The sequence below is a fragment of the Dama dama genome, chromosome 13 (assembly GCF_033118175.1).
Source record: "Dama dama isolate Ldn47 chromosome 13, ASM3311817v1, whole genome shotgun sequence".
Lineage (NCBI taxonomy): Eukaryota > Metazoa > Chordata > Mammalia > Artiodactyla > Cervidae > Dama > Dama dama.
Genome location: NC_083693.1, coordinates 65,938,834 through 65,957,813, shown reverse-complemented (window position 1 = coordinate 65,957,813; position 18,980 = coordinate 65,938,834). Strand labels below are relative to the sequence as shown.

General features: G+C 52.0%; 2 protein-coding genes across 4 annotated transcripts; one reads left to right on the top strand and one right to left on the bottom strand.

Moving 5' to 3' along the window:
- The first annotated feature begins 283 nt into the window (after positions 1-283).
- LOC133068475 (interferon alpha-inducible protein 27-like protein 2) lies at positions 284-2,277 on the top strand. Of its 2 annotated transcripts, XM_061159691.1 has the most exons (5): positions 284-321; positions 455-484; positions 1,124-1,285; positions 1,607-1,818; positions 2,057-2,112. In XM_061159691.1, the coding sequence occupies exons 1-4, from the start codon at positions 315-317 to the stop codon at positions 1,807-1,809; spliced, it is 402 nt and encodes a 133-aa protein (XP_061015674.1). In that variant the 5' UTR covers positions 284-314; the 3' UTR covers positions 1,810-1,818; positions 2,057-2,112. The 2 variants fall into 2 exon arrangements, with proteins under 2 accessions (XP_061015674.1, XP_061015673.1); XM_061159690.1 differs by lacking the exon at positions 1,607-1,818 and having other exon boundaries at positions 2,057-2,277.
- Positions 2,278-12,572: 10,295 nt separating this feature from the next.
- On the bottom strand, positions 12,573-18,616 carry LOC133068207 (interferon alpha-inducible protein 27-like protein 2A). Of its 2 annotated transcripts, XM_061159353.1 has the most exons (6): positions 18,461-18,616; positions 17,174-17,323; positions 16,122-16,250; positions 14,265-14,294; positions 13,299-13,460; positions 12,573-12,819 (listed from the first exon to the last, which is right to left on the bottom strand). In XM_061159353.1, the coding sequence occupies exons 2-6, from the start codon at positions 17,295-17,297 to the stop codon at positions 12,737-12,739; spliced, it is 528 nt and encodes a 175-aa protein (XP_061015336.1). In that variant the 5' UTR covers positions 17,298-17,323; positions 18,461-18,616; the 3' UTR covers positions 12,573-12,736. The 2 variants fall into 2 exon arrangements, with proteins under 2 accessions (XP_061015336.1, XP_061015337.1); XM_061159354.1 differs by lacking the exon at positions 14,265-14,294.
- Between the last annotated feature and the right edge of the window lie 364 nt (positions 18,617-18,980).

The following is an 18,980-nucleotide window of genomic DNA, read 5'->3' as shown; positions in this document are numbered from 1 at the left end:
GGTTCTTTTCCCTTTGGTGGAGCCACCAAACAAGAGAGAAACCCATTCGGGCGGGGGGCAACCACCGGTGGGTAGAAGAGGGGCGGGTGAAGAGAAGGACCAGTGGGGTGAAGGCGGGGGGCCGGCGAGTAAGACTCGGGCGTAGGGATGGCAAGCGGGTGGGGGCGGGCGAGCAGAGTGTGCTATCCTGCGTCTAATTGGAGCAGAGATGCTGCGAGGGGCCGGCCGCGTCCCTATTGGTTCTTCGGGCAATCACAGCACCTCCTGGAGCTTAATCATTTCCTGAGCTCAGCTGCAGCGAAGAGGGCATCACCATGATAAGTGAGTTTCTCCTTCCCATCAGGCGGGCGTCCTGGGCAGGGGCGGCCCTCCCAGACCCCAACCCCCCAAGGGCCAGAGGACTCGCTTCTTTGCCTCAATACCTCAACCAACTCTCTCTCTCCTCTCTCTCAAGAACGAGCGGCGGCCGCTGCGATCGGAGGAGGTGACTTGCCTGCATGCCGGCATCCCTGCATCCCCGAATCGCCAGGCCTTCACCTGGTCCCGGTCCGGGGATGGATGGGAGGCCTTAGAGAGGGGGCGCCCCCTCCTCTCCTGGAGCCTCTGGGGTGATTCTTAGGGACCGAGAGCGGTACACCCTAGGAAGAGGACCCCGCGATCCCCCACGTAGCTGCTCCTCTAGTCCTTATATGTAAAGAGTATGTAGAGAAGATTTCATTTGGAAGGGTATTTGCTGCTAAAAACAGCAGTGGTTTATTGGTTTATTTCACCCCAACACACACACACACACACACACACACACACACACACACACACACACACACACACACACACACACACACACACACACACACACACACACCGCTGAAGCCCAGGGAGGGGTGGTGACTCCTCGTTATCACACGGCAAGTTAGAGACTCAGATAGGTGCCTCCCCTAAACAACTGTCCCTGACTCCACAACTCCCTTCCCACACGTTTTTCTTTACGTTCGGACCCTTCTCCAAGCGGCTGTCTCCCGTCTGCTCCGAGCAGACAGTCCCCAGAAACTGCCAAGGACTCCTAAGGAGGAGTCCACTCCCCTGAGCCCATGCCCCCGACCCCAAAGCTCCTCTCTGCCTGCAGCCCTGGCCGTGGCGGCTGTGCCCGCGGTGCTGGGCGCCGTGGGCTTCACCGGGGCTGGAATCGCCGCCTCCTCCATTGCGGCCAAGATGATGTCAGCGGCCGCCGTGGCCAATGGAGGCGGAGTTGCCGCCGGCAGCCTGGTGGCCACGCTCCAGTCCGTGGGTAAGGGTCCGGGCCTGAAGGCGGGTGGGGGGAACAGAGGGGAGGAGGGTCGGACCAGCACTAGATTCGGCCGGCCCTGAGGCTAAGCCTGAGGGAGGGCTGGTCCCTCCCCTCCAGTTTCGTGGTCCTCAATGTCCCTGGTTCTTCGTCTCTCCCTCACTGTTCCCCCTGAGTCCTGGGTGAGCCTTGCAGGCAGGCGTGGAGTGGAGGGCTGAGGCGGTCCTGGGAAAGAAAAGAAGGGAAGGAGCCCAGGGTTTGTGAGAGCTGGGCTCTGGGTCTTTGTTGTTGGTTAGTCGCTAAGTCGTGTCTGACTCTTTTCAGACCTCATGGACTGTAGCCCACCAGGCTCCTCTGTCCATGGGATTTCTCAGGCAAGAATACCAGAGTGGGTTGCCATCTCCTTCTCCAGTGGATCTTCCCACCAAGAATCGAACCCCCATCTGCTGCATTGGCAGGTTCCTTACCACGGAGCCAGGAGGGAAGCGTGGGCTCTGGGTCTAGCCCTGCCCAAATCTGACACCTGAGTGGCCTAGGCAGGTCCCCTCCCCTCTGAGCCTGTCGCTCTTGGGGTCTGTGGCTGACTCTCTCTCTTCACCCTCTTCTCTGGCTCTTTCAGCTGCCTCTAGCTCCCTCTGCCCAAAGCAGAGCCCTGGGGGATTCAGGACCTAGAGAAGGCATCCACGTTTGATCTCCGGGCCCCAGGCCTTCTGAGGGGGTCCCAGTCACTCGCCACTGGACCCTTCCTGCGCTCACCCTCTGTCTCTCCTGCAGGGGCAGCTGGACTCTCCACATCATCCAACATCCTCCTGGGCTCCGTTGGATCAGTTTTTGGGGCTTTGCTTGGAGGGGCAAAAAGGGCACCCCCTTCCCCTCCTCCAGGTGGATCCAGACCTGAAGGGGAGCAGCCAGGAGAAAATGTACCCCAAGTTGAGCCTCCAAAACCCCCGCTCAGGTCAGAGAAGCATGAGAAATAAAGATCATCTGCAGATGTACCTCCCTGTCTTTGCTCCTTGAAGCCCTGGGGGGTTGTGAATTGTGAACCGGAAGTTTCGATTTCTCCCCATTCTCCCAACCTGATGGACTTCCCAGGTGACTCAGTGGTAGAGAATCCACCTGCCAATGCAGGAGATGTGAGTGCAGTCCCTGGGTCAGGAAGACCCCCTGGAAAAAGGAGATGGCAACCCAGTCCAGTATTTTTGCCTGGGAAATCCCATGAACAGAGGAGCCTGGTGGGCTACAGTCCATGGGGTTGCAGAGTCAGACATGACTTAGCAACTGAACCACCACACTCCCAACCTGTCTTCTGGTGGGGGGCAGAGAGGGGTGGCTGGCTGATCAAGCACAGTATCACTTGGCAGCAGGCTCTCATTGGTCCCCATCTTACAGAGCATGGGCTGTATAACCCAGGGCCATTCGTGGGCCATCAGTGGGTCTCAGTTTACCACTCACTCAATAATGCTGAGTGCTTACTTGCTCAGTCGTGTCCAACTCTTCACAACTGCCTGGACTATAGCCCACCAGGCCCATCTGTCTATGGGATTTCCCAAGCAAGAATATTGGAGTGGGTTGCCATTTCCTCCTCCAGGGGATCTTCCTGACCCAGGGATCAAACCCGGGTCTCCTGTGTCTCCTGAATTGGTAGGTGGATTCTTTACCACTGAGCCATCTAGGAGGCCACACTCAACGATGGGATTGACAGAGATTCCTAGGGAGGCAGAGATGAGGGGTATCTAGGATGCGTATAGAGCCACTGACCCCAGATCCCTATGCCCTTGCTCATTAATGGACACCAGACATCCAGAGGTGGTCAGGACACCGGCCTTTCTCAGAATGCTGTGGGGAGGCTGACAATCAGACCACCAGGACAAGGACAGTATAGTGTGCCAAGTGTTACAGTGGGCACCTCGAGAGGAAGAGATGGGGTCAGGAGCGGTCCCTACGCTTTGTGTCTGGAAAATTGGAAGGGAACTGGCATTTACCAGTTCCTCCCCTGGCAACAAGAGTTCTTGGTCTCCCCTGAGACTCCGTTCCCATCCAGAGTGAGCTCTCACTTTCTTCCAGAGAGGCCTCATTCTCTGGAGTCTTTTTAAAGGAGGAGATCATTGGTTCTAAAACTGCTGCTCCTGGTCCTATGAAGAAGGAGGGGCTGCTTAGGACACAGGAAGCTGGAGAGAGTGTTACTCCTCCTGACAATAAGAAAAAGCCTGAAAACCTACAAAAGCATAACTTCCCTTGAACACCTGAAAAAGCTGAAGAGGCAGGGCCACCAGATGGGCCTGAATTCTCAGGGAGATCAGGTTCCTCCAAGGAGAGCCCTGGAGACCACCCTGGGCAGAGCACAGGAGGGAGCTGGGGCCAGTGCAGGGGGGTGCAAGTTCAGCTGAAAGCCTTAACTATCCTCAAGGGCAAGGGTAGGCTACCATGAGTGCAGGGGGGGCCCCGGGGAGTTACAGTTCCGAGGATGGATGCTTCAGGCCAGCCTGAAGGTTCTTCTCCCACGAGGATGGATGCTTCAGGCCAGCCTGAAGGTTCTTCTCCCAGTGACCCACTGGGTGCTCCCAAGAAAGACTGGAGGCAGGAGGAAACCCAGGGAAAATGTCCCTCATTGAGACAAGACTGGCAGAGGGGAGCTGCAGCCCCACCCCTAGGGAACAAAAGCCTTATTCTGGTAGGGCAAGGAGAGTAAATGGTAGTCCGCAGAGCACAGGTGAAGATCATTGTAGACAGGAAAGAAAAAGAGAAAAAAAACCTTTCCCCCTGAAGTTGGGGTGCTAACCTTTCTGGACTCGGAGGGTAAGGCTCTGCCCACCACTGGGGCAGCAGGGGGGAGGTGAAGGGTGTCCAGAAACCAGCACCCCCAAGTCCAGGTCCATAGCGCCTGCGAAGACTGAGACCCCCTGGGACCACAGAGGAACCCCTCGGCCCTGACCACCAGGCTAGCAAAGGACAAGCAACACTGCGAGAAGGCCAGGGAGCCCAGATGTGAAGCTGCTGGATCACAGACGGCAGCCAAAGGAACAACAAACTCCAGACCCCCAGCTGAACTCCTGATCAGATCGACCTCCTGTGCGCAGGGCACGCGTGCCCGGTTGTGCCAGACTGTGCGGGGGTCTGCCGGGCGCAGGGGCGAATCTGTGTCTTCTGCATTGGCAGGCGGATTCTTTATCACTGAGCCACCTGGGAAGCCCGCTCCTCACCCCACCCCCTTGCCGGCTGGGCACCTCGTGCAGGGCCCAGCATAAATCCCATTCACCTCTGTTTCCACTGGGCTAGAGCAACAGATCCTGTGGGAGCTTTGCCCAGGTCTCCCCAACACTGGCTCCCAGTGCCTGCCCGCTGCTCCCTCCTGCCAGGCCCTGCCCCTGGGGGTGACAAGGCAGGCTGGAGGTGTCAGGTGTTTGTCCCCACCCCCCACCCCCAGAATAGCCCCCAGCCAGGGACGGGTTTTAGTTTTGGGGGATGACTCCCCACCTCCAGAGGTCACGTACCAGCACATACCAGCTAAAAAGATCTTCGAGAATTAAACAATCTTGGTTTTTCTTTAGCTGTTACTATTAACACTAACAAATACTTGTAGCTAGACTTGCCCTTCACAAAGTTAAACAAAGCTAATTACTCTCTGACTTCATACAAGTTGTATTCTGCACCTGGCATTCTTCTCTCCCACACTCTTGCAGCATCTGCATTTCAAGGGGAAAAAAAAAAAAGGTCAGGAGACAATAAGTTTAGGGACATCAGACCCAGTTCCTCAATTGCCTAAATGCTGTGGCCATTTCGAAACCTTGCAAAAGGAAAAACAATGATGATAGAAAACCTCTCCCTATTCCCAGGGAGGGGCGCACAGTTCTTGAGGCCCTAGCCAACTGTGTTTCCTTTTGCTCCTCAAAAATAAATAAATAAATAAAGCTGCTCTTTTCTTTTTCCTCCAAACTCTATCTCCATATTTCCACTCCGCATCAGTAGACAGGGAGCCAAGATCTAGGAAACACTAATCTGCACAAAGCCACGGGTTAAGGCCCTTGAGGGCGATCACGCAAACCAGCGGACAGTCCCTAATTCTGTAGTTTGTCAGGGAAAGCCTGGCACAATTTCAGTTTCCCTTTCCTTTTCGGTTTCCTTTTCTGCTGGAAGATCCCTGTTTCCAAAGTCACTCAAGAGAGTCTGGCCGAGGCTGGCTGGACAAGGGTTGTAATCATTTAAGTGTATCCCTCCCCAACCTCAGGTTTCTTCATCAATTTGAAATTATTTGAGTCATTATGAAAGCTATTTTATCTCCCTGAACACAAGCTGATTGCTTGAGCAGGTAGCTGGGACAGAGCTGATGGGCAGCAAGCCAGGTAAAGGCTCCAGATCTCCTGGAAATAATGCACCAAGAAAATGTGAGTTATGGAAAGAAGCCTGTCTTCAATAGCAGCCGGAGTCAGGGACTTGGGGTCGTGTCTTATTGGTTCTTTGAACAACGTCTGTAAAAACAGGGGCGGCAGTGTGACCTTTCTTGGAATAGTGTGTGGATTTTATGTGATGCTTCACGCGCAATGTCTTAACCAGAGTAAATATATTTTTATTGTTGTTTACTTTTTTATAATTATTGACTTATTTTTATTCTTAAAACATCAAAAATACTATCAAATAACTTTTTTTCCCATTTATTTTTATTAGTTGGAGGCTAATTACTTTACAGTATTGTGGTTTTTGCCATACATTGACATGAATCAGCCATGGATTTATATGTGTTCCCCATCCCGATCCCCCCTCCCACCTCCCTCCCCATCCCATCCCTCTGGGTCTTCCCAGTGCACCAGCCCTGAGCACTTGTCTCATGCATCTAATCTGGGCTGGTGGTCTGTTTCACCCTTGATAGTATACTTATTTCAATGCTGTTCTCTCAGAACATCCCACCCTCGCCTTCTCCCACAGAGTCCCAAAGTCTGTTCTGTACATCTGTGTCTCTTTTTCTGTTTTGCATATAGGGTTATCGTTACCATCTTTCGAAATTCCATATATATGCGTTAATATACTGTATTGGTCTTTATCTTTCTGGCTTACTTCACTCTGTATAATGGGCTCCAGTTTCATCCATCTCATTAGAACTGATTCAAATGAATTCTTTTTAATGGCTGAGTAATATTTCATTGTGTATATGTACCACAGCTTCCTTATGCTGCTGCTCTTGTCCCAGTGCTTTTAGAATTGCTCTGGGGGTAACAGACACCAAGTTTGATCTCTGAGTCAGAAGATCCCCTGGAGGAGGAAATGGCAACCCACTCTAGTATTCTTGCCTGGAGAATCCCATGATCAGAGGAGCCTGGCAGGCTACGGTTCATAGGGTCACAGAGAGTCAGATATGACTTAGCATGCATGCATGAACATGGGGGTGGTTAGGATGCCCCAGGGGTGTCTCGGAAGTTGCTGTGGGGACTCAGGAGGACAGAGGGTGGGGCTCCAAGGAAACGGAAGCCCTTTCCTCCCTCCCCCAGTGCAGATTCTATGGACGTCTTGGCACTCCAGTCCATATCCTCCCTGGGCCTGCTACCCTCCCCCCACCTCCCTTTTCCACAGTCTCAGACCAGCCATGGGGCCCCTTTGGCCCCTCGATTCTCTCAGGGGGAGGGTGAGCCAGTGGTGAAGCTCTGATTCTGTCAAAGGATGAGTGCCCCAGGGCTGGGGGCAAAGAGGAAAGAGGGCCAGAGATGCCAGGGTTGGGGGAGGGATTTATATCCACTTCCCTTTCATGTGAGATTTCCCACGTGTCTCAGTGGTAAAGAATCTGTCTGCAATGCAGGAGACATAAGAGACACAGGTCTGATCCTTGGGTTGGGAAGATCCCCTGGAGGAGGGCATGGCAACCCACTCCAGTATTCTTGCCTGGAGAATTCCATGGACAGAGGAGCCTGTCGGGCTGCAGTCCATGGGGGTGCAAAGAGTTGGGCAAGTGAGCACAAACCCTTTCATGTCTGAGCCTTCACAGATGTCGCATCACTGCAATAACAACAGAAATGAAGTTTCTTTCCTCTCCTGAGAACAAGGGAAGTAAGGGGAACAGGGAGCAGGCTAGAGGAGAAACATAAACAGGCCTGAAAGCGTTAATCAGCCCCACTTTTAACAGTTACTAATCTGTAGTGTCTGACTCAATCTGTCCTTCAGAAAACTAACCTATCACCCCGATACTATGTAAACCCAGGGTCCCCAAATCTCTGGGATCTAATGCCTGATGATCTGAGGTGGAGTTGATGTAACAATAATAGAAATAAAGTACACAATAAATGTAATGCATTTGAATCATCCCCAAACCATCACCCACCCCATCGGCCCATGGAAAAATTGTCTTCCATGTAAACCGTCCCTGGTGCCATAAAGGTTGGGGACAGCTGATGTAAGTTAGATCCTGCACTTGGTATTTGCTCTCTTTGCACTCTCTTATAGCAAATCATCCCTTATAGCTGTTTGCATTTCAGAAAAAAGGTCACAGGTCAATAACCCAGAGATAAATGGATCTAATTACTGGGCTGCCTGACACCAGCTGTGACTGTTTTTAAATAATTCAGGAAGAACAATGCAAGACATTCATTACTTTGAACCAATCGTTTACCCTAAAACCACAAGACCCAGGCTACATCAGTTCGGTTCCATTCAGTCGCTCAGTCATGTCCAACTCTTTGCAACTCCATGGACTGCAGCACGCCAGGCCTCCCTGTCCATCACCAGCTCCCAGAGTTTGTTCACACTCATGTCCATTGAGTCGGTGATGTCATCCAACCATCTCATCCTCTGTCGTCTCCTTCTCCTGCCTTCAATCTTTCCCAGCATCAGGGTCTTTGCAAATGAGTCAGTTCTTCGCATCAGGTGGCCAAAGTATTGGAGTTTCAGCTTCAGCATCAGTCTTTCCAATGAATATTCAAGGTTCATTTCCTTTAGGATGGACTGGTTGGATCTCCTTGCAGTCCAAGTGACTCTCAAGAGTCTTCTCCAACACCACAGCTCAAAAGCATCAATTCTTCGGCGCTCAGCTTTCTTTACACATAACTTCTTTAAATTTAAATTCTACATAACTTCTTTAAGTTCCCCTAGGAGGAGGGCACAGTTCTTGAGGCAATAGCCTGCTGTGTTCTCCCCTAGCCTGGTAGAGGAATAAAGCCATCTTTCAATTTCCTCCAAACTCTATCTCCATTTTTTTTTTAAATTGGGATATAGCTGATTAACATGTTGTGATAGTTTCAGGTGAGCAGGGAAAGGACTCAGCCATGTATCCATTCTCCCCCAAGACTCCCTTCCTATCCAGGCTGCCAGATAACCTTGAGCAGAGTTCCATGTGCTATACAGAAGGTCTTTGTTGGTTATCCATTTTAAATATAGCAGTGTGTACATGTCCATCCCAAACTCCCTGACTATCCCTTTCCTCAACCTTTCCTGCTGGCAACCATGTTTGTTCTCTGAGTCTCTTTCTGTTTTGTAAATAAATTCATTTGTATACTTTCTTTTCAGTTTGCACATATAAGGGATGTCACATGATATTTATCCTTCTCCATCTGATTTCACTTCAGTATGACAATCTGTAGGTCCATCCATGTTGCTGAAAATGACATCATTTCATAATTTTTAATGGCTGAGTATATATGTACCACATCTTCTTTATCCAGTTCTCTGTCAATGGATACTTAGGCTGCTTCCATGTCTTGGCTTTTAAACAGTGCTGCAACGAACACTGAGGTCAATGTATACTTTTGGAGCATGTTTTTCTGTCTATTCAGCATCAGTGGACAAGGAGTCAGGAATTTGGCAACACCATGACAAGCTTTGCCACAGGAGTCGCTCTCGTCAACTTGGAGACCATATGAGGTCTGGATGAACCTTTCAACAGGCATCTCCTTCCAGATATCAGAACATGAGCAGTTTCTTTTCTTGGGCTGGTCAGATTCTCAAGAAGAATCTTCCTCCCTCCGTTTTGGGTGTTGTAGGCTAGCTACAGCATTCTCAGTTCCTGTCAACGAGGAAGACTGAGAGTCTCAGCCCTTGTATGGAGACTCTCATTCTAGTTTGAAGCTCCCGGTGCCTCCTGGCCCAGGGGCCCCACCTCACCAAAACTAAACTTCCAGGAGTCTACTAGAGGGGACTCCCTGGGGGCCTGCCTGCTTCCTAAATAGACTTCCAGCCAGCCCTCTTGCTGCCAGTCCATCTTATTGTCTACCTGCAGTAGCACACACCACTTTGATGTCCAAGGCTCTGGGGATCCTAAGGGCAAAGTTGCTTCTTTTCCCCTTTATCCACTGACACCTTAAGATTCAACTTTCTTGGGACCGCCAAGTGGAGCCCCATGTCTGTGTGACTTCTGCCTTCTAAATTATGTTACTGTCATCTTCTGTCCCAGTCTCTTTGTTGATATGGGTTTAAGCCTTTCTTTAGTCCTTTCCTATTGTTTTAGTGGGATTTTGAGAAGGAATAGGTAAAAATAACTCTATTGGATTGATTTCTCTATTACTTGTAATCAAAAGATTCCCCTGTGTTCACGAGAATATACATTTGCTTATTGTAAAAGAAGCCCTCTTGACTTAAACAAGAGAGGCTTCTTTCTCTATTACTCAGTCATATAAGAGTCTCAGCTGGAGTGGTGGTTCAGCTCAGGGAGGCCCAGGCTCCTGCGGTCTTGTTGCTCTGCCTTCCTTAAAATGCTGCTGTCACCTGCAGGTGGAGGATGGTCACCCCCCTGACCACAGCAGAGCCCACGGGAAGAGGCCGAGGGGCAAGGCGGAGCCCCCCACTCCCCTTAAGGGCATGCCCAGAAAGCTGCATACATTTCCACTCACTTCCCACTGGCCAGACCCAGTCCTGTGAGCACTTCACTGCAAGAGGACTGAGAATGCAGTCCTTGCCTGGGAGTCATATACCAGCCAAAGATCAGGGCTCTGATTTTTGCCAGAAGGAAAGAGTAGTCCTCTGTCATGTTGATGAAGACAGGAAGCCATCCTAGCTAGATTCCCACAGTGGGAATATGCCCTGCCTCTTCATGCCCTCCTGAAACTGCACAACTCAGACGGGACTCAAATCCAGCCAAAACCCAGGTTGGGACTTGAATCCACTGTCTTTTAATTCAGATCACACACCTGGTCTCAGGACTTAAGGAAGCTCGGGTTCTTTATATTTCAGCACAGAAGGAATTCAGCAAGAGGCAAAATGATAGGTAACAATGGATTTATTTAGAGAGATACACATTCTATAGACAGAATATGGGCTCTCTCAGAAGGCAAGAGGCTGTGAAATATGGGGTGGTTAATTTTTTTTTTTAATTTTACTTATTTGTGACTGTGCTGGGTCTTCACTGCTGTTCTGGGGTTTTCTCTAGTTGCTGTGAGCAGGAGCTACTCTGCTTGCTGGGAACTGAGATCCTGTCAGGTTGCTGATGGCTCCTAGGAGAGAGTGGTCAGGGGTGTCGGGCTTGTGATAGGGTCACAGCCATATTGAAAACCCTTCAGCGTTCCTCCAAAATCCTCCAGATAGAATTCAAGCTCCCCTTCCCCAGTATGCCTACTTTGGTCTGAATGTTTGTATCCCCCTGAGAAATGGAGCATTTCCTGCCATATCAATAAACAAGGATGTCACCGTCACCAGCGATTCCAGTCCTCCAGGGCAGCTAGGAAGGAGCGTCTGGCAGCATTAGGCTGCAGCCCCTCCCTACAGTGAGCACTGAGGAACTCAGGATGTGAAAAACACAGGATACTTGCCCCAGATAGCTGAGATGCATATGAAAGAAATGATTTCAGTGAGCCCAGACTCTAGCATCTTCCCATACATTGAAAAGCCCCGTGCACAGAAAAGCACTAAATTTCTTAACCTGAGATATCCAGTTTCCTTTAATTCACAACAATACTTTTGATGTTCAGACTACCTGCTCTCTGATACAAACTTCTATATGACCTGACTCCTCCCCTCACCTTCTCGGGGCAGTTCTCTCAGGGTTACTTGAGATGCTGTCTCCTGGGCTTGAAGTCTTAAAAATTCCCACCAAATAAAAGCCAACTTTCAACTTTTAGGTTGTGACTTTTTTAAGCTGGCAGTGTCCTTATAAAAGAGGCCATAGAGCACTCTTCTGCCCCTGCCATCATGTGAGGACCCAGGGAAAAGTCAGTCACCTAGGAACCTAAATCTGCTGTAGCCTAGATCTCTGATTTCCCAGCCTCTAGTACTATGAGAAATAAAATTTCTGTTGTTTATAAGCTGCCCATTTTATAGTATTTTTGTTACAGCAGCCTGAAAGGACTAAGACGGTACTATTCTGTGCCTTCCTTCTGGGCATGCCCAGAGCCCCGGGCTGGCCTCTGGTGTCATCAGAAGCCAACATCAAGGAGGTCCATCCACCCAGCCAACTAGGAGTGCCGCCTCGGGAAGGCCAAATTCCCTAGCACCAAGCCCAGTGCCTCTCCTACAGCACATGCACAAAGATTTTGTGGAAAGGAGGACTGAATCAACCCCTAAGTGAATTTTCTGGTGTTTGGGGATGGAACCCATCCTGCTGATAAGGAGTTTCTAAAAGGCCTTACCCTGGGGTGAGAAGGGTAATTAGGGACCAAGGCCCTGCAGTGGAGAGATCAGTGCAGCTGTGCCAAGTCACTTCAGTTGTAAATGCCTCTTTGTGACCCCATGGACTGTAGCCCGCCAGGCTTCTCTGTCCATGGGATTTCCCAGCAAGAATACTGGAGTGGGTTGCCATTTCCTCCTCCGGGGGAATCTTCCCAACCCAGGGTTTGAACCCACATCTCTTATATCTCCTGCATTGCCAGGCGAGTTCTTTGCCACTAGCACCACGAGCTGGGAAATCAGGCCCCCCTGACAAACTAGGTTTCCTTTCTAACTATTGGGGGGGGAAAGCCAAGGCATTGGACTTTGACTTCGGAAGGAAGCAGTGACATCATGAGACCCTTCCTTTTGAGCCTGAGGCTGGCCACTTAGGAAACAGCCATGGGTAGGGTGCCTGCAAATGAAGGTCCAGAGAGGAATCTCCCTTCCATTCCATTCCTGACTTTGCATAGGCACTGTGCCCAACACTCACCCTAGCTGAGACCTTTGAGTTTATTCAAATGAACACCCTATATAGAGAAGCGTAAATGCAGACCCAGAGTGGAGGTGACTCCCCTGGGGTCACAGCCCTAAGCCAGGCAGGGGGAGCCTCCGGTCTTCACATTTAGACTCAGTCCAGCTCTGGGCACCCCAACACCGTGTCACTCTAAGAGTGGTGAGCCTTCCCCCTCAACCTGACTTCAGGCCAGCAAAAAGAAAGGGACCCAGAGGCGTGGCAAAACTTGCTTTTTTTTTTTTCACAACTCGTTTTTATTTCTCATTTTCCTCTGGGGGTGCAGTGTTTGGCACTTGTCACCCCAGGACTGGGTCCCTCACTGCATCAGGCTGGCAGGCAGGGCCCCACCTGGTCCTCTTCTCTGCCGAGGGAGCGACAGGGAACTGTTACAGGCCCACCAGTTTGGACGCGAGGGTGGACCCAGCGATGCCCAGCAGGAGTTTGGATGACATGCAGAGTCCACTTGCTCCTGGGGGAGAAGCAGAGGGTGAGTAGAGTGGGGTGGGCAGGCTGGGGGGCATCAGGCCCAGAGATCCCACCCAGAACCCTCTTCTGCTTCCCCAGCCCCCAGGGATCTCTGTTTGCGGGAGTGCTGCTGCAGGCAGGTACGCAAAGGCATGAACTCCGGTGATGAAATCAAGAGCCGGGAGCTGCCTCCCTCTCCAGGGAAGAAAGCTGAACCCCAGGTGGGACAGAGATGCCCCAGCTAACCCAGAAAATCTGCTTTGGGCAGAGTCAGCCTGATCCCAGCACAGCTACAGGCCAGAGCATCTTCCCTCCTTCCTATATCTGCTTCAGAGAAACCCGGGGTGGTGGGGGGGGACCACGGAGGCAATACCAAGGGACAGGCAGACTGGGGCTCACTGGGGCTGAGGTCAGGGCCAGAGGCGCTGAGGTTCCTGTCCTTCCCCCTCAGCCCTAGGAGCAAGCCCCGCCCGGGACACTTACCCACAGACTGGAGGGTGGCCACCAGGCTGCCGGCGGCCACTCCGCCCCCATTGGCAATGGCAGATATTGACATCATCTTGGCCGCTAGGGAGGAGGCGGTGATTCCTGCACTGGTGAAGCCCACCGCACTCAGCACCGCGGGCACAGCCGCCACGGTGGAAGCTGTACCGGGAGAGGACCTAGGGTGAGGGGGATGGATATCCCCCTCCAAACACGCTCATGACATCAAGCCTGGGGGCTTTCGGAGGTCTGGAGAAGGTTAAGTCTGGGCTTGGGAGAGACTCCAGCATGGCCAGCAGTCAGGAGTCCAGGGAAGCCCCAGCTGATGGGGAAAGCAGAGGGAAGGGCTGTGGGGTCACCGGGGATATGGTGCTGGCTCTCAGCAGGACCTTCCTCGGGAAAGGCCTCAGTTTCTGCCTTAGTAAGATGCTGGAACTGAGGAGGGGGAGAGGGACATTTGCAAGCTTCCTCTCTTTGCTGAGGAAATGTTTAAGCAAATTTTACCAAGGGCCCAGCATAAAGCAGGGAACACATTCTGAGTTCCGCTTGAATCCCAGCTCTGGGCCTCCACAGCATCACTGCAGAGCCCTTGGAAGCCAGAGCCATTGGGCTTCTCCTCAGTGCATCTCATGTGTCCAAACCGTGCACACGTGTCATCCTACATAATCCTCACGGTAACCCTGAAAGAGCAGTCTTGGCCTGTTTTTCACGAGGAAAGCTGAGCTCAGAGGATTTCAAAGCCACATCCAAGGTCACACGGTGAAGGGTCTGCAAGAAACCTGGGCCCCTGTTGGGACTGCCTCCACACGAGTTTCCAAGGAAACTCCTCATTTCTCATCCCATCGCCTCCTCCCCCACCATGGACAGGAGGCCTGGGGCAGGCTGGGGCAGGTACAAGGCCAGTTGCTCCCCAAGTCCCAGGGCTTGGGGACAGACAAGGGCGAGTTTGGCCCAGCAGAGACTCACCTCCGCCCACCACAGCTACAGCAGCCTTGGCTGGAAACCAAAAGAACATTCTGTGAGTGGACCTACACTGGCCACCACCCCTCTACTCCGTGAGCCCACAGTCAACCTACAGGGAGGGGGCTGCCCCAGCCTGGGAGACACAGGAAGGAAGGGGCCTGTCTGCTTCACCCAGAGAAGTGGGATTTCCTAAGAAGGGGCTCTCTGGGCTCTGATGTTAATTCATCTGAAAAAGGGTCAGTATTTTATGAGTGTGGAGTGAAAATGTTAGTCACTCAATTGTGTCCGACTCTTTGCAACCCCATGGACTATAGCCTGCCAGGCTCCTCTGACCATGGAAATCTCCAGGCAAGAATACTGGAGTTGGTAGCCATTCTCTTCTCCAGGGAATTTTCTGACCCAGGGATTGAACCCAGTTCTCCTGCATTGCAAGCAGATTCTTTACCAACTGAACCACCAGGGAAGTCCGTGAGTGTGGAAGTCAGAGGTATCATATGACCCTCTCCTATCTATCATCCAGAGAAACCTCTTCAGACAGCAGTGGATCCTCACATAGAGAGACATGTTTAATTTTGCAGGACTTTGCTGAAATCTGGGCAAACATTGTTGAATGCTTGAGTGCTACTTGAGAACAGTGCTGGAACGCCTTGAATGCTCCTGATTCTTCAAGACCACACCTGTTGCCTCCTCCTCTGGAAGGCTGCCCCAGTCTCTCTCAATCAGAACCATCCTTGCTTCCCTGTGGCTGGAGCCATTCACAGCACAGGACCATGGTTCCCTGAAACTGAGAGTTCCTGGAACTCCCTGGCAGAGGTCTTAGTCTGTGGCAGCCGTAGAAGCCAAGACTGCAATCTTTGGGGCCAGTGGGGACCAGGAGTTCTAAAAACAGCAAGGTGTGCGGGAGTGGGCTCAGCCAGCCTCCCAAGAAGAGAGTTTTGGGGCTGCAGTTAAGGAAGTAAAGAGGGTATGAAAATCAAACCCTAAGTGACCAGTAGGGCTTCCCTGGTGACTCAGTGGTAAGGAATCTGCCTGCCAATGCAGGAGATGTGGGTTTGATCCCTGGGTTGGGAAGATACCTTGGAGAAGGAAATGGCAACCCACTTCCATATTCTTGCCTGGAAAATCCCATGGACAGAGGAGCTTGGTGGGCTCCAGGACACGGGGTTGCAAAAGAGTCGGATGTGACTGAGCGATTAAACAACAACAAAGTGACCAGTGAGCCACCTGGCTGGGGCATGGAACTGGAGACTCAAGAATTAAGAGCCGATTAGAGTGTTTGAGGCTCAGTGTTACTGTTTGGGAGGAGAGAACATGGCAAGCTGGCCGGCAGCCTGGTGTGCCTGGGCCCTGAAGCACAGGGGAGAGGGTGCTGTGTCTCTGATGGCCTGTCTGCTGGGCTCACCCAGTGGTCACCCTCGGGGAGAGGGGCCTGGCCCTTCTGGGCTTTTCAGAACCTACCCTGCCCCGAGGCTTCCTCCCAGGCCTGGGCCCCTGCATTTCTGTTCTACTTCCTGTCCCAGGCTCGGATGCAGCCGTTCACCCCACCTTCCAACCCAGGGCCCTCGGACAACGGTTCCTTCACTTGTAAATAAGAGGTCATATCATCTTCCTCTGGGATTGTTATGAGAATTAAATGAATTGCCAAATGTCAAGTGCTAAGCTTAGGATACCACACAGCATTTGGTAAAATGTAGCTGTTCTGATTATTTTGTGTTATGAACTGCTTCTCATTCGCTGAGTTCTCTTATTTCTGATCATGAAGAAGTATTACCAGTTGTGGCCAAGGTCCTAACTTTCTTGTCCCACTCCCCCGCTAAGTGGAAGTCCAAGGAGGGGTATGTATCACCCAGGGCTAGTTACCTCCTACTGGCAAAGTGCCCAGGGCCGCAGCAGGGGATCCAAGCAGGAAGGAGCCTTTCAGCGTCCCCACCAAGGATCCCAGGGTAGACGTGGCCCCCGCCAGGGCAGCACTGGATGGCAGAGTGAGCCCTGAGAAAGAACAGAGGGTGAATGCACAGGAGTCGGAGGTCAGAGGTCAGGCAGCCCCGTCCCACCCCCACTTCCATCTTGTACTATTTGCATTGGCAGAGGTGGAGCGATCCCGGGGGTCCACCCCAGGGCACAGAAAGGTGAATGATGGCGGCTGCACATGGGAGCACTTTGTGTAGCAATTGGAAGCAAGGGATACAGTCTCACCTATCAACCCTGATGGATCTCAAAAACAAAGTTCTCAGGGCGGGGTGGGGGCAATAGCAATAAAATGAGATATTCCACACACTCTTCTATACGTAAATTAAAATGCGTGCAAACAAAAAAAAAACACCTATTTTGCAAAAATGTAGATGAAAAACAGATGCACGTTCAACATATTAGAAAGGTTGACTTGGGGAGAGGGAATTGCAGGCAAAAGGCAAGATATAAAGTGAGGCTAATTAAATAAAATCAAAGATGGGGCTTGCAAGAAGGAAATGGACCTGAATTGAAGAATTGTATTCAAAATTCAGAATTGTGCTCTGGATTTGAAATCTAGCAGGACAAACTTACAAAAGGCTGGCTGGTCACTTGGGCAAAAACATAAAGGAGTTGAATTCTAGGGGTGTATCCCCGGGGAAATGAGAGCCAGAGAATGGGTCCCAGCCACAGGATCCCTTAGTCCAGACAGGAGAGGCAAGGGACCCAGATCCCCTGTACAACTTCTCCACTTCCCCCATGTCCCCCATGTCAGAGTCCTGCCTCCCTCTGACCCTTCTCAGAGAGAAAGCCAGGGCACATACCCAAGGGGAAGGACAGGGGAGGGAGACGGGCTGAGGGTGATGCCGCTCTCCCCACCCAAGCCTCCTAGGGCAGGACCCTGTGCGCTGCCTGGCGCCCCCACACCCGGCCCCCCACCAGCCCCTACCAGGAACACTCACCCAGGGAAGGAAGTCCTGCCAAGATGCTGCTGGAGGCCGCCCCACCCACTTTGGCCAGGCTCCCTGCAGACAGTATCTTGGAAGCCAGCTTAGAGGCTAAGAAGGCAACCTTGGTGAATTCCATGGCACCAAAACTGACCAGCACCAAACCTGCCGAAAGAGTGGAGCCTGGATGGGGGATAGGGACACCAGAACTGGGGACAGACCCACCACCCTGAAAAATCTCAAGGGGCTCCAGCGGGTAGAGAAGCTCCTCTGAGCTTGTGGAGAATGCGGGCTTGGGAAGGGCCCAAAGATACGGTGTTGGGGTGACAGAGTGAGGGGAAGGCAGGTGGGGAAGGGGGAAGGAGATTTTACTTCCTGAGGTGGTCTGCTTCCCTCCTCCCAAAACTCACGTTTCTAGAACACCCTTAAACCTCCATGGAGCCATTTAAAAGGTGCCAGAATTAGGAAATCAGAACCAATCACATTTTTAAGGCATGTGCCACGGGTCAAGTTGGTCGGGTTCTTGTTCTCATGCCCTCTCCTCCCTAACTCAACGAGAAGAATGAGATCATCATCCCCATTTTATGATGGAAAAACCCTGGCACAGGGATGGTAAGTGACTCATCCAAGGTCACAGATCTTTGCTTGGCAAAGTTCACGGCAACTGATACAGCTCTGCTGCTGCTAAGTCACTTCAGTCGTGTCCGACTCTGTGTGACCCCATAGACGACAGCCCACCAGGCTCCCCCATCCCTGGGATTCTCCAGGCAAGAACACTGGAGTGGGTTGCCGTTTCCTGCTCCAATGCGTGAAAGTGAGGTCGCTCAGCCGTGTCTGACTCTTAGTGACCCCATGGACTGCAGCCTGCCAGGCTCCTCCGTCCATGGGATTTGCCAGGCAAGAGTACTGGAGTGGGGTGCCATGGCCTTCTCCAGATACAGGTCTAGGGGCTTCCAAAGCATGGCCTTGGAGTGGCTCTGATTTGCTTCCTCCTATTGTTGTCTCGTCACCTGCCCATCTCGCCCCCACCCAGCCTCAAGACTTGAGGGTCACTCGGGCACGGACGAGGCTCACTGCTCCCAGAGTCTCAGAGCCCAGGGATGGGTGGAGGTTTAAGTCCCTTCCCTCTGGAGACCCAGCTTCTCTGACTGCAGCCGCCCAGATGAGAAACATGAGACAGTTCTCCCAGTGGATCCACCGGGGTCCCCCTACAGTCACCGAGCCCACCAGCTCCCGGAGGGGGTGGGGGCCACAGGAGGCAGCAGCCCCTGCCCGCCCCCCCACCCACACCCCCCGTCTTACCCAGCGGAGCAGACTTTCTGAAGACGTGGACCTGCCCCGTTATCTCGAGCTTGGCTGTGTTCAGGGAAGATCTGAAGCAGGCTGTTTACAGCAGCTTCGCAGAGGGAGGAACAGCTCCCTTAACAACAGCCAATGAGATAGCTTTCATTTTCTCGGGATAACGAAAGTCACACCCAGTTTTCTCCTCTCTTGGTAAGCCCATAGAACCCACTGGATGCTTCCCGGACACCCCTCCCCCATGTCCTCTGCTTTAGCTCTTCTCCGAAGTTCGAAGTTCGTTCAGAGATAACAGTAGCTGATGCTAATTTCCTGAATTTTTCAAACGCTAAAACCACCACCAAATGGAAGAAACTAACTACTGGATGATCCTGAGCTCGTAGCCCCTAGACTTACTGGTGCCTAAGGGGTGGTCCCCATCAGTGAGTCAGAGAATTGTGCAGGAGCAGATCATATACCCTGGCCACCCCTCCCTCACCTGGCCTTTAAAAATACTTTACTGAACCGTTCAGGGAGTTTAAGT